At 43.2% G+C, this 14,276-nt stretch overlaps 1 protein-coding gene and 3 non-coding genes across 4 annotated transcripts; all 4 read left to right on the top strand.

Moving 5' to 3' along the window:
* The first annotated feature begins 948 nt into the window (after positions 1-948).
* On the top strand, positions 949-12,550 carry NCL (nucleolin). Its single transcript, XM_070422381.1, has 14 exons — positions 949-1,116; positions 2,296-2,409; positions 3,596-4,082; positions 4,478-4,690; positions 4,799-4,885; positions 5,077-5,218; positions 6,002-6,126; positions 8,097-8,220; positions 8,726-8,883; positions 9,403-9,526; positions 9,761-9,894; positions 10,402-10,528; positions 11,756-11,979; positions 12,080-12,550. Exons 1-14 carry the CDS (start codon positions 1,099-1,101, stop codon positions 12,154-12,156), a joined length of 2,154 nt encoding a protein of 717 aa, XP_070278482.1. The 5' UTR covers positions 949-1,098; the 3' UTR covers positions 12,157-12,550.
* On the top strand, positions 4,928-4,997 carry LOC139015881 (small nucleolar RNA SNORD82). Its single transcript, XR_011472531.1, has one exon. It is a non-coding gene; the product is annotated as a small nucleolar RNA SNORD82 (small nucleolar RNA).
* Positions 10,015-10,093, top strand: LOC139015882 (small nucleolar RNA SNORD20). The gene has a single exon (XR_011472532.1). It is a non-coding gene; the product is annotated as a small nucleolar RNA SNORD20 (small nucleolar RNA).
* Positions 10,582-10,716, top strand: LOC139015877 (small nucleolar RNA SNORA75). Its single transcript, XR_011472527.1, has one exon. It is a non-coding gene; the product is annotated as a small nucleolar RNA SNORA75 (small nucleolar RNA).
* Positions 12,551-14,276: the final 1,726 nt, after the last annotated feature.

Here is a 14,276-nt window from a genome sequence, read left to right as displayed (position 1 = left end):
ACTGCACAGTCGGGGAGCTGAGGGCTGAGCCCCGCGTCTCTGAGTTTCTCAGGCGCCTCCAGAAGGCCACGGCCAGGTCCTTTCACTGGCGCCCAAGGCCCGGTTTCCTCGTCCCTGGAAAGGGGTCGTCTGTGGGTGGCAGCAACTTCCTGCTTGTGTCTTAGGTCCCATTGGGCTTCTCAGCAATTCTATTAACCTTGGAACCAGTTCCCTGCTTGAACTGTTTGTTTATTTTCAATCCTCACCTGGAGGTATTTTCCCCATTTCTTTTCAGAGATTGGAAGGGAGGGAGAGTGGGAGAGAAACATCAATGCAAGAGAGACACATGGATTGGTTGCCTCCCACACTAGCCCCGGCTGCCTTTACGCACAGCTCTCCGGAGGCAACTTTAGGCGCGTGGCCCGGGAAGGCATCACCTGCAGACCCGGGGCTAAGGTGGGCCTCCCACTCTGGCGTTGTGAACCCAGGTCTCGGGCTCATCGAGGAAATATGGGAGAATTCCTTTCTCCATGGCAGCCGAGAGGCTAAGCATGAAGTGCGGGGCGGGGATATCGAAAAACTCTGCCGGAGTCGACAGGATCCCGACACACCCGGAGCAGGAGAGGGCCGGTACCCACACGGCCCCCCGAGATCGACACACGCGGCGCCAAAAAATGTCCGTCCCAAGGCGCAGGCTCCGCGGAGGGGCGCTTGTGTCACCGCGCGCCCACCACCCAATCAACGTCGGCCTTGCACAAAGCGACCCTCCCCCCAGGCCGCCGAAACGGAATCTCCACCCTCTCCTCTGGCGGCTTTGGCCCGCCCACTCCTGCTCAGGCCCCGCCCCGCGACGTCCCCGATAGAGATTCGCAATTGGCTCGTGGGATGAGCGCAAACTCTGGTTGGTTGAAGTGGAGTCACGAGGGCACAGTCGTCGCCTTTCCAGAGGGGATTACTGGGCAGGCTCAGTCTTTCGCCTCAGTCTCGAGCTCTAGCTGGTAGCGAGACGTACGCGCTCCGGTTCTTCAGTACCAGCGGCCGCCATCGACGCCGTTTGGTTCCTCTGGGCACATCTGCGCCACTCACCCGCCACCCACTCCACCCTCATAAGCCGCCGCCATGGTGAAGCTCGCAAAGGTAAGAGGCCTTCCTCGCGCAATCACGGACGCCGAGGCCTATTTTCTGAGGAGCGCGCGCGCGGCGCCGCGAGGAGGAGGGCCTGCGCGCCGTCCCAGGCGCATTCGAGGGCGCCATGCTGCGGGAAGTCTCGCGTGAGCAGTGCGGAGGTCTCGCGTTTTTTGGGTACTTTTTTTGGCGAGGTGGAGAGCTTGCAGGTGTTGCTGAAACGGCGTGAAAAGACCTCGGGGCTGAGCGTAGTCCCGAGGGGCCGCTGCGCCTCGGTAGAGGGATGAGGCCAAACTCCTGGGACGGGTGCGAGCGGGACACCGCCTCCTGACGCACGTGCCTCGGCGGGCGGCCCGCCACGTGGGCCGTGCCGCGTGGGTCCTGGCGTCTCCGGAGGGGACCGTTCCGTGAGGTGGGGAGCGGCGGGATTTCTTCATTTGGAGGCCCCCGGCCTATAGGATCTTAACTATGAGGTGGACCCCGGAAGGAGGCCCCGCCGCGTGCTCTCTGTGCCTGGCTGCGCGCACATGGTGGAGATGGCCCCACGTGGCCCTGGGGCGGGGTTTCCCCGGGAAAGGAAAATTGTAAGACCAATGGTCTTATACTTAAAGACGTGATTTTTCTTTAATGTTGTCCTAATTTAATTTAAGAGGAGTGGTGGGATAAGGTGCCAGAATTTACTGAAGGCTTTTTTTCTCAAACTATTGGGGTGACATTGGTCAACATGAACCATACAGGTTTTAGGTGTGGGTTTCTATGTTACAAGATCTGTGTATTGCACCCCGTGTTCACTATACAGTCAAATCTCTTGTCACCATATGTTAGGACACCTCTACTGCCATCATCAAAGGGTTTTTTTAAGGTAGTTTTCCCCAGGTGAGGTTTTGAGTTGTTGCCATTAAAATGGTTCCATTGTAGGCTAGTGAGTATTAAGAAATTGTGCCTGATGTAAGAGTAGATTTTGGAAGTATAAATTTTAAAATGGGTGGGCTTAAGGCAATAGGAAGAGGGAGATGATTCTTTGAAATTGTCTTTTTACCTAGGGTTGGTTTATGTTATTTGTAATTAACAGAATGAAAAGTGGGTTGTGAGAAAGGGATATGACCATTGTACTATATGAAGAATGTGAGCAAAATGTGAGTGGCCTGAAATGTGGGAGGTGCAACGTGCTAATGACCGTGTCTGTTGTAGGCTGGTAAAAATCAAGGTGACCCCAAGAAAATGGCTCCTCCTCCAAAGGAGGTAGAAGAAGATAGTGAAGATGAGGAAATGTCAGATGAAGAAGATGAAAGCAGTGGAGAAGAGGTAATTATGTACAATTTAATGCAGAGTCATGTACAGTCGTGTTGTATGTGAGAATACTGGCAAAGGTAAGATTGTATTCCTTCATACATGCCTTATTGAAATGGTTGAGTGTCAAAATTACTATAAGGCTAAGTATTTGGATGAGCTTGAGAGAAAAGAGCTAGAGCCTCTTCCTCATGATGGTGTATTAAATCATTTTTCCAGTTTCAACATGCTAGCCCCACATACTAGATGAGGAAACAGCCTGGACAGCTAGCTGTCTTGTATGTGGTGGTGCTGAGCATTATTTTCAGGTCTGAAATCAGTCTTACCAGATTCCTTTTCTAGCCACCAAACAGGTCTCTGTGTATTTGTATGAGTTTTGTAACACTAGTCACATTTTATAATGTTGTGGAGTGAGGAACGCCAGCTCCCTTTGTGCTGACAATGACACTCTGGTACTCCTGGCTACTGTTGCTTACTGTAAAGACAACTACAAGTCTTATTTTAACACATAACTTGATAAAACTGGTGGTCAACAAGAAGTAACTTTGAGTGTGACTTGAATGTAGATAACGTTTTTATCAAGCTAACTGCTCACTCTTCATATTAATTTTGCAAGGACTGTCCAGCCTATTGATACTTATTTTATCTCTGGTCTTAATACTGAGCTTTCAGTGAACTTTATACCACCTCCCCAAATGATTTAATAACACTTAACAGAACTTTTAGTTACAGAAATTAATTCATAATCCTTAAAACAACATATAACATTAGTTATCATTGTCAGAAGAGGAAAAAAAGTTGAGGCTTTAAAAAATCTTTCCTAGGGCCACACAGTAGCAGATGAGATCCAGACAGTCTATTTTTAGACTGCATTTGGGTACTTTTGGGTGAGGTGAAGAGCTTTGCCAAAGCCGAAGCAATTAGAATATGAGGTAAAGAAATTCACAAGTCTGGGTCCAGAGGTATTTGAAGTGTTAAGGGTTCATTATGATTGGATATTTTACCTGAAAATGACTGTGATTTCATAGGTACAGAGAAGGACATGTAACATGATGCTATAGCTTAACATGCTAGTATATACCTAATACTATGTGGTCTTGAACCAGAGGTAGTGCCAGAATTTAGCACTCATTTATGTGGGAACCAATGCTCACTTTTTGAGTTTAAAATAGACTCATGTTTATTTTTATTTAATTTACAGATTATCATTCCTCAGAAAAAAGGCAAGAAGGCTACCACAACTCCAGGAAAGAAGGTGATGGTTTCCCCAACAAAAAAGATTGCCGTTGCCACACCAGGCAAGAAAGCAGTTGTCACCCCTGGAAAAAAGGCAGTGGCTGTGCCAACCCCTGCCAAAAAGGCAGCAGTTACACCAGCCAAAGCATTAGCCACACCTGGTAAGAAGGGAGGCACACCAGGCAAAGCATTGGTAGCAACTCCTGGTAAGAAGGGAGCAGCCATCCCAGTCAAGGGAGCAAAGAACGGCAAGAATGCCAAGAAGGAAGATAGTGATGAGGAAGATGATGATGACAGTGAAGAGGAGGATGATGACGATGAGGAGGATGAGGATGAAGATGAGGATGAAATTCAGCCAGCGGTGATGAAAGCTACTGCTGCTGCTCCTGCCTCAGATGATGAGGATGATGACGAAGACGAGGATGAGGATGAGGATGATGACGAAGAAGATGGTAAGGCGTTCTGTTGGTAGTCCTTGGGCTCTATTCTTGTTTGCAAGGTACATTAGGGGTGAGATTGTGGGGTGGGTGGGCAACATACAGACATACTCCTTCCATGACACCATGGGGGTTAGATAAAAATCCTCCCAGGGATTCTCCATGCTGGTTGTATACTAGGGTGGTAGCCATGAATGATTGCCTGCCCCTGAGAAAATGTTTAACACAGCACATTCTATGAGTAGTTTTTATAATGTAGGGTTTTGCTTCCAAGTAATCTGTTAATTCTTGCTGTAATTACTAAGCACAGTATTGTATTATGTATTTTTTTTCCCTTTAGATTTATCTGGAACTAATGTTGATTTGGGGATAAATTGTTTGAGTTTTTGACTAGGTCGCTTCTCTTTCAGACTCTGAAGAAGAACCAATGGAGATTACACCAGCCAAAGGCAAGAAAGCTCCTGTAAAAGCTGTTCCTGTGAAGGCTAAGAGCACAGCTGAGGATGAAGATGAGGAGGACGATGAAGATGATGATGATGATGATGATGATGAAGAGGACGATGAAGATGATGAAGACGAGGATGAGGAGGAGGAGGAGGAGGAGGAGGAGGAGGAGGAGGAAGGTAATTGAGCTAGATTCTAAAGTGATTTGGTATGAGTTTTATTTAAAGAAGATACTGAATATGTGTGGCTACTTATGGATAACACAGATTGTTTGAAATTTTGTCCAGAGCCTGTCAAAGAAGCACCTGGAAAACGAAAGAAGGAAATGGCCAAACAGAAAGCTGCTCCTGAGGCCAAGAAACAGAAAGTGGAAGGTAACTTGTCAGAATGGAGAGGGGGAGGGATTTGCACTTAATAGCACAAGTGATGAACAAAAAAGGGACTTAATACTGAAACCTGATGTTACATTGCAGTATGCTGATGTGCTTGTATAGAAATTTACGTTGGAAATCAAATTCATCCCATACTTTATAAATCAGATTAATTTGAGTTAATTTTTTTGCAGCCACAGAACCGACTACGGCTTTCAATCTCTTTGTTGGAAACCTGAACTTCAGCAAGTCTGCTCCTGAATTAAAAACGGGTATCAGTGATGTTTTTGCTAAGAACGATCTTGCTGTTGTGGATGTCAGAATTGGTGTGTCGAGGTAGGTATGGGGAGTTAAGCCATTGTACTCCTGGGTCTGCTAATGCTTTTTTCCCTCCCTTTTTAGAACATTAGTACTTTACTCTTAAGCATGAATGTGTCTTCAAAGTTGAGACATTAATGAAGTGTTACTTAGATTATTAAATTGTATGACCTTCCCCAATTGGAGTTTCCATAATCTCCCTTAACTTTTGATATAGCACAAAATAATTTTTAATAAGCTATGAGTTTTTATTCTTAAAAATATTTAATTTGAAACTATTAGATACAAATAACCAGATAGGATTCTCCTACCTTGATGCTTTAACAAGTTCTTTTGTTAGCTGTTATGAGCAGTGTAGTTAATAAAGACAAACTCATGCCCTAACTGGTTTGGCTCAGTGGATAGAGCGTCGGCCTGCGCACTGAAGGGTCCCAGGTTCGATTCCGGTCAAGGGCATGTACCTTGGTTGCGGGCACATCCCCAGTAGGGGGTGTGCAGGAGGCAACAGATCGATGTTTCTAGCTCTCTGTCCCTCTCCCTTCCTCTCTGTGGAAAGTCAGTGAAACATATTTTTTTAAAAAAGACAAACTCAGAGGTGGATCTGCATCAGGTCTTGGTATTTACACTTCAGTCTGTATCCTGAGTTTTCAGTCTTAATTTTGCTAATAGAGTATGGTGCTTTTTAACTTAATCCGTTTGCCCCATCGCATTAGTGTTGCTGTTTGTCTAGAATAACATGTTAATGAGGGGTCTTCTGTTTTTTTAAAAATAATTTTTATCCTTTGCCTTATCACCTTAAAGGAAGTTTGGCTATGTGGATTTTGAATCTGCTGAGGACCTGGAAAAAGCCTTAGAACTCACTGGTTTAAAAGTCTTTGGCAATGAAATTAAACTAGAAAAACCAAAGGGAAAAGACAGTAAAAAAGGTATGTATTGCTTTAGGTAACTGATACTGAGAGCTAATTCCTTCATTGATACATTTCTAGACTAATTGGCCAGGTTAAATAATTACTCCTCCCCACCCCCCCAGTGTTGTGAGGATTAAATAAATTAGAATGTTAAATGTTTACAGTAGTGCCTAGCAGTATTTGCTGGTTCTAGAAATTCCTGTCAGCAAGCAAGAATGGACTAATAAAAAATAACTGTTTAGCTCTGGCCAGTGTGACTGAGTTGGTGAACATCATCCCATGCACCAAAAGATTGACTGTTCAAATTCCCAGTCAGGACACATGCCCAGGTTGCAGGCTCGATTCCCCCAGTTGGAGGGGAGCGCGGGGTGGCGGGATGTGTGCAGGCCAATTGATGCCTCTTTTCCTAAATTTTAAAAAAACCTTCAAAAGAAATATAGCCTAGCCATCATGGTTCAGTCAGTGAGCGGTGACCTATGAACCAGGTGGTCAGGGTTCCATTCCTGGTCAGGGCATATACATGGCCAGGTTGTAGGCTTAAACCCCAATGTGGGGCGTGCAGGAGGCAGCTGATCAATGATTTTTATCATTAATGTTTCTAATCTCCCTCTCTGAAATCAATAAAAATGTATTTAAAAAATTATATAATTGTTTAGATGTACAGGCATACTCTAATATAGGGGAGATCTTTCCTCACTGGAACTAGATCAAATCCTGACTATTTCTGTATCTTTCTTATACTTTGTCATGTTTCATGTGTGTTCATGACTCTTTTTTTAAGATTTTTAAATTGATTTTTTAAAAAAAATATATTACTGCCGAAACCGGTTTGGCTCAGTCAATAGAGCGTCTGCCCGGGACTGAAGGGTCCCGGGTTCGATTCCGGTCAAGGGCATGTACCTAGATTGCGGGCACATCCCCAGTAGGAGATGTGCAGGAGGCAGCTGATTGATGTTTCTCTCTCATCAATGTTTCTGACTCTCTCCTTTCCTCTCTGTAAAAAATCAATTAAAAAAATATATATATATTTATTGATTTTTTTTACAGAGAGGAAGGGAGAGGGATAGAGAGCTAGAGACATGGATGAGAGAGAAACACTGATCAGCTGCCTCCTGCACACTCCCTACTGGGGATGTGCCCGCAACCAAGGTACATGCCCTTGACCGGAATCGAACCTTGGACCCTTGAGTCCACAGGCTGACCTCTATCCACTGAGCCAAACCGGTTAGGGCTTAAATTGATTTTTGAGGGAGATCCATCAATCGGCCACCTGGAAGATCAAGCCCACGACCCAGGCTTGTGCCTTCGCCCAACCAACTGAGCCACACCAGCCAGTGCTGCTCATGACTTTAAATTAAAAATGCCCAGCTGGTGTGGCTCAGTGGTTGAGTATTGACCTATGAGCCAGGAGGTCATGGTTCAGTACCTGGTGTGGGGTGTGCAGGAGGCAGCCAATCCATGATTCTTTCATCATTGATGTTTCCATCTCTCTCCCTCTGCCTTTCTCTCTGAAATCAATAAAAATATGTTTAAAAATATATATTTTGATTTCAGAGAGGAAGGGAGAGAGAGAAACATCAATGATGAGAAAGAATCCTGGATCACTGCCTTCTGCATGCTCCCCAGTGGGGATCAAGTCTACAACCCAGGCATGTGCCCTTGGCCAGAATCAAATCCGGGATCCTTCAGTCCATAGGCTGATGCTCTCTACCCACTGAACCAAACCAGCTAGGGCGAAAATACATTTTTGAAACTAACTGCTAAGCACCTACTAGGTTGAGTTCCAAGTATCCAGCACATAGTTTGATGTTGGGTGTGACAGGAGCTTGTGTCTTGCTACTGCTGTATTGCCATACTATTGGTGTCTGTTTTGTACACTTATAGGACCCCAAATTATTAAACAGAACTTTTCTATTGGTCAGTATGTTGGAGGTAAGGAGAAAGGCCTTTTAACCCATCCAATTCATTTTGTGTTTTTTAAAATTTAGATCGAGATGCAAGAACACTGTTGGCAAAAAATCTGCCTTATAAAGTTACTCAGGACGAATTAAAAGAAGTGTTTGAAGATGCTATGGAGATCAGATTAGTCAGCAAGGATGGAAAAAGTAAAGGGTATGTTTTGTGTCTATCGGAATGTTAAGAGTTTTATAAATCAATGTGATTCTAATTTATAAAAGGAATGGCCCAACTTTCCTATGTGTGTGATTTGGGCAAATATATAACCTGTGCCTTGATTTCCTATCTGTACAATCGGGATAATGTCTAATTTATAGTGATTTTAAAAGAGTTAATGTGAAAAAAGGATTACAAAATGTATAGTACATGCTTTGTAAGGAACGGCAATTATTTGTGTTAAAAATTAATATGATTGTCCAACCTTTATGGCTCAGTGATTGAGCGTCGACCTGTGAACCAGGAGGTCGCCGTTTGAGGCCAGCGGGTTGCGGGCTCAGTCCCCAGTGTGGGGCATGTAGGAGGTGGCCAGTCAGATTCTCTCTCATCATTGATGTTTCTGTCTCTCCCCCTCTCTGAAATAAAAAAATATAATTTAAAAAAATTAATATGGTTTTAAAAATCAAGCAAATTCTTCCTTTTTTTAAAAAACACCCTTTTGCAGGATTGCTTATATTGAATTTAAGACAGAAGCTGATGCAGAGAAAACCTTGGAAGAAAAGCAAGGGACAGAAATAGATGGGCGATCCATTTCTCTGTACTATACTGGAGAGAAAGGTCAAAATCAAGACCATAGAGGTGGAAAGAACAGCACTTGGAGTGGTAAGAATTTATAGGCTTCCTATAGGGTTCTAGAATTGATGGAGCGAAATCCTTTGCATCTTTGAATTTGATATAAAATGACTGAGTGTAGATGTAGTTAAGCAAGTTATGCTTCTGTTTGTAATAGTAATTCTGTGTTTTGAATGAGAGCTATATGAAATCATTTTGCATTAGAACATAGACAAATTTAACTTCTTTGTATGTTTTATATTTTGAATGACTTCATGTACATTTTTAAAATTATACTTAATGTAAATTTTAAAATTAGAGTTTTGTTCTAGGAAGATATAGATCAGTAGTCAGCTTACACTTTTGAATAACAGGAATGGAAGGAAGCCAGACATAACAGTTCATTATAGGTACTCAGTATATTGAGACACTCGGAATGGGATTCTATCTGCATCAACATTAGTATGTTATCTCTCCTAAGCACAAAAATTCTTAAGAACAAGATAGAGCTGTGACTGAAGTTGCGAACCACTGTTTCACAGTTTTAATTTGGCATCTCTTTATTTGTAGGTGAATCAAAAACTCTGGTTTTAAGCAACCTTTCCTACAGTGCAACAGAAGAAACTCTTCAGGAAGTATTTGAAAAGGCAACTTTTATCAAAGTGCCCCAGAACCAAAATGGCAAATCTAAAGGGTATAGTAATTTGTATCTTTATGTTGTCAGTCATTGGCTGTAGGAGTGTTTTGAATAGATATAATCCTGTAACCCTGTCTGTTAGAAGCTGAATCATTTTTAGCTATACAAATCAGTATAAAATAAAGAGCCTCATTTATTTGCTCGAGGGGGGAGAAAAGGCTTATGGCATCAGATACGACTGCAGAGGAGCCATGAGCTTGGTAACTTATTCTAAATATTGTTCATCCTCAGGTATGCATTTATAGAATTTGCTTCATTTGAAGATGCTAAAGAAGCTTTAAATTCCTGTAATAAAAGAGAAATTGAGGGCAGAGCAATCAGGCTGGAATTGCAAGGACCCAGAGGATCACCTAATGCAAGAAGCCGTAAGTTACAATTACCAGGGTGTTGTGGTTGGGGGATAGCTCTCCTCAGTGCCGTGCTTCAACTTGGGTCAGATCTAGAGGTGAACTTTTTTTTTTCTGTTGTTGCTGAGTAAATGGCACTGGATATGATGACTGATTATCTGAGAAATAATTGATGAAATCCAAGAAAATTCCTCTAGATAGTCAAGTTCTGATCCAGCCACGTCAGCTCTGAGCAACAGATTTGCCTGTGGTTTACTGCCCTGTGTGGTGGTTGTAGCTACCTGCTTGAGATCTGTCTCACTTGTTTGGGTTGGCTCTCCTGCCTGCTTTGGTGGTCAAAGTAGACTTGAGATAGCAGTTGATTTAAGCCCTTTGATTTCATTAAATATTAGTTGTCTAAGATTACCTTTTTCTCAGAGACACTTGAGGGTTCTGATACAACAAGCATTCTTGGCTAGTGGTCATTCTAAACATTACATAAATCCATGTCATCATTATGAATGATTATTTTTTGTTCTTCCCCAGAGCCATCCAAAACTCTATTTGTCAAAGGTCTGTCTGAGGAGACTACGGAAGAGACATTGAAGGAGTCATTTGATGGCTCTGTCCGGGCAAGGATAGTCACTGACCGGGAGACGGGCTCTTCCAAAGGGTAAGGTGCAATAGGGTACAGTGTCCACTGAGTGGGGACCTCTCATCCAATGTGTCTTCTCAATGAGCTCCTTTCTGTCGCTCTGTGGCAGTTTATGGATTCGCACGAGAAGAAGAGACAATTCACAGAGCTAGCATTATTTTGCCTCCTGTCTTCAGAGGTATATTCTGCTGTTTTGTGAGACATTTTTGCATTTAGGCTGTCAGTAAACCCAGTTTCAACTTTCTGGAGAGAGCTACTCTTGCCATTTTGGTCTTTTCTCAATTGAGCAAGGCTACTTTCTAGGGGATCCATGTCCAATATGTGAGTCAAACCTCAGTTCTTAAATGTCTCCCATCTCAAACTGTTCTGTTCTTGACCAACTTGTTCACAGAAAAAAATATTTCTAATAACAAAACTGCAGTTCTAGGCCCTTTCATCTAGACCTGATAACCCTTTTATGCTGATACATTAGCATGACAAAAAGCATCTCTCAGGCCACAAACAGGAGAGAATGTAAATCAGTTTTCCTCTAAACTTCTAGTTGTTAGCATCTCAGGAAATTGTGCTGTGAATATTTTTGTGTGTTTTGCTGGTGAAATGGAAGCTTAGCATAATTTTAAAACGAGTGCTGATGTTGCTGTGTGAAAGTGCTCGAAAAACAATCATCACAGGAAATTGGAGAGATAGAAAAACTGTTGTTGATTTGGATAAATGAAAAGCAGCTGGCTGAGGCCATGATCCCTGAGAAAGAAGATGCTGCACCAGTGGAACGTGTGCTGAAAGTGATTTAAGGCTAGTTAAGGCTGAATCGACCCATGAACCAGTAGGTCACGGTTAGATTCCTGATCAGGGCACATGCCTGGGTTGTGGGCTTGATCCCCAGATCCTCTCTGATCATTGATATTTCTATCTCTCCCTCTCCCTTTGTCTCAAATCAATAATAAAAATATATTAAAATAAGTAAATAAAGCCAGTAGGGGTGGTTCCATAAAAGTAACATATTGTTTTATATAACATATAAAACATGTTATATAAACATGTTTATATAACATAAAATATGTTAGACATGTATTATGTATAAGAAAGATTAAAACAGAATCATTTAGTGGTCTGGAATGGATTCAGTTGACATTTCTAGTGGGGAAAATGATTCCATTTCTGAAGAACCTTCTGGAATGAATGAAGTTCGAGTGTATTTTCCATATATCTTTGCTTTATAATGGATAATTTTATTTGGTGTTTTAGGTTTGGTTTTGTAGACTTCAACAGTGAGGAAGATGCCAAAGCCGCTAAGGAGGCCATGGAAGATGGTGAAATTGATGGAAACAAAGTTACTTTGGACTGGGCCAAGCCTAAGGGTGAAGGTGGCTTCGGGGGTCGTGGTGGAGGCAGAGGTGGCTTTGGAGGCAGAGGCGGTGGCAGAGGAGGCCGAGGTGGATTTGGTGGCAGAGGCCGGGGAGGTTTTGGAGGTAAGGATCATTGGAGTCCTCATCAGTGGTCACTATCACTGGGGGAGGGAGACCTGGCAGCTTTGCACCTGTTCTTTAATGATGTCTTCCCTTCCTTCAGGTCGAGGAGGCTTCCGAGGAGGCAGAGGAGGAGGGGGAGACCATAAGCCACAAGGAAAGAAGACGAAGTTTGATTAGTTTCTTCTAATCCCTGTCTTTCCCTCTTCCATTTGAAAAAGAAAGGACTCTGGTGTTTTTACTCTGTTACCTGATCAATGACAGAGCCTTCTAAGGACATTCCAAGACAGTATACAGTCCTGTGGTCTACTTGGAAATCCATTTAGATAACATTTCAAAGGAGATAACCTGTTGGTTTTGACTGGATATTCGTATAAACTTTTTAAAGAGATGAGTGGTAGAGCTAACCCTTATCTGTAAGTTTTGAATTTATATTGTTTCTTCCCGTGTACAAAACCATTTTTTTCCTACAAATAGTTTTTTTTGTGTGTGTTGGGATATAAAGGAAAGCAGAATGTTTTATCATAATTTTGCTTCAGCAGCTATGGGACAAATTAAAAGTCCTAAACTCTGGTGCCAGACTTGTACTTCCTAGAGTGTTTCTCCTGGAATATTGTTGAAGGTGGAGCATGGTAAACCCACTTCAGATCCATCCCACCCCTGATGAAAATGCTTGGTGCTTAGGTTTCAAATGCTCCAGCCACAAGTTTGGTGAAATGGAAGTTTCCTCTGGCTTCTTGGGAGGCCAGCATGTTCTGACAAGCTCGGGAAAGAGGAACAGGAGCCCTTTGGTTAGGCCTCCTTAGATACACGCTGAGAGTATGGATTCTGGAATAGTCAGTGACTAATGTCAGATGGATGGACCAATGGGGACTGTGAGGCTGGGGAAGAAGCTACCAATCCAATAGATGATGGACCTGGTATTTTTTGGTCTATCTTCCAGCAACCTTAGGTGGAGCTATAAGAAAGGCCTTTGGTTTTGCACTATGTGCAGTACCCAGACATTCTAACTGACTTATTAAACATTCCCTGCCCCTGTTATACACACACACACACACTTTTGTTAGAAGTTAAAGGCTGATGAGATGTCTAGGGTCAAGGGACTGACATGATAAATTTACTTGAAAAATGGTGCCCCAGCCCAGCTGATGTGGCTCAATGGTTGAGTGAAAATGTATGAACCAGAGGTCACAGTTCAATTCCTGGTCTGGGTACATGCTGGAGTTGCAGGCTTGATCCCCAGTAAGGGGCATGCAGGAGACAACTGACCAATGATTCTCATGTTTCTCCCTCTGAAATCAAGGAAAAGTTTTAAAGTACCCCCGGTGACAGCTGAGTTTTTAAAAAATATATTTTGATTTCAGAGAGGGAGTGAGGGAAACATCAATGATGAGAGAATCATTGATCAGCTACCTCCTGCATGTCCCCTACTGGGGATTGAACCTGCAACTCATATGCCCTTGATTGGAATTGAACCTGGGACACCAGTCTGCAGGCCGATGCACTATCCACTGAGCCAAACAGGCTAGGGCACAGCTGAGATTTTTTAAATTGACCAACTCTTAAAAGCAGGTGGACTTAACTACCTGGTTACTAATCAGACTAATAAAAATGCAATACTGGTAGAATTCAATAAACTTACAAGGAAACCAACCTAAAAGGTAAGTGGGTAGTTTTTTTTTTCTGGTGGGATGTGGAAATCTAAGCCATGTGGCACATCAACCACTTACCAGTCCTGTTCCAAGTACTAAGGATTTAAGAGCAAGACAAGTCTTGCTTTTGGAGGATGGCAGTGCTAATGAAAGTGGTGCTGCCAAGGGAGGTCTGTCCTGATAGGGAAACCAAAATGAGCTGGGAGCCAGTGTTTTCCTAGACTAAAAGTTACAATTCCAAGCATGTCATGGTTAAATCTCAAAAGGCTGAGTGGAGTTAGAATTGAAATATCAAAAGTTGTTTTGTTAATGGTGCTTAATCCCTCCTAAACTGTCATGGGCCTATGAGGGGTCTTTGTGGGCCTCCAGGGACCCATCAACATTGACTCGGGCCTTCTCCCAATCAGATGCTTGGCTGCTTTGCTCAACTATTGACAGGCCTAAGAGTGTAATAGGCAATTTGGGAATTTAGGAGCATGAAGTAGGATTGCAACTAGCTCAGGCCCAATAGTCAGGGCTTATTCAATGCTTGTCTGACTTGGAAACGTGGAGTAGGGTTTTGGGGGCTTACCTTGTTGAAGGGAAGGTAAAGAAGGCTAGAGCCTGACCTGATAATTGCAAGAGGAGGCCTTGGCTGCTAGGGTAGGG

The sequence above is a fragment of the Myotis yumanensis genome, unplaced genomic scaffold (assembly GCF_028538775.1).
Source record: "Myotis yumanensis isolate MYYU_CA2020_CCGP unplaced genomic scaffold, mMyoYum1.0.hap1 SCAF_8, whole genome shotgun sequence".
NCBI classification, from domain to species: Eukaryota; Metazoa; Chordata; class Mammalia; order Chiroptera; family Vespertilionidae; genus Myotis; species Myotis yumanensis.
Note: the sequence above shows the minus strand (reverse complement) of the source record. Positions and strands in the feature narration are given on the sequence as shown.

Bases quoted from the DNA above. Each gene is read 5' to 3' on its own strand.
- NCL (XM_070422381.1), top strand. The intron at 5,219-6,001 runs GTAGGTATGGGG...ATCACCTTAAAG, and splicing joins GTCAGAATTGGTGTGTCGAG to GAAGTTTGGCTATGTGGATT. The intron at 10,529-11,755 runs GTAAGGTGCAAT...TTGGTGTTTTAG, and splicing joins GAGACGGGCTCTTCCAAAGG to GTTTGGTTTTGTAGACTTCA.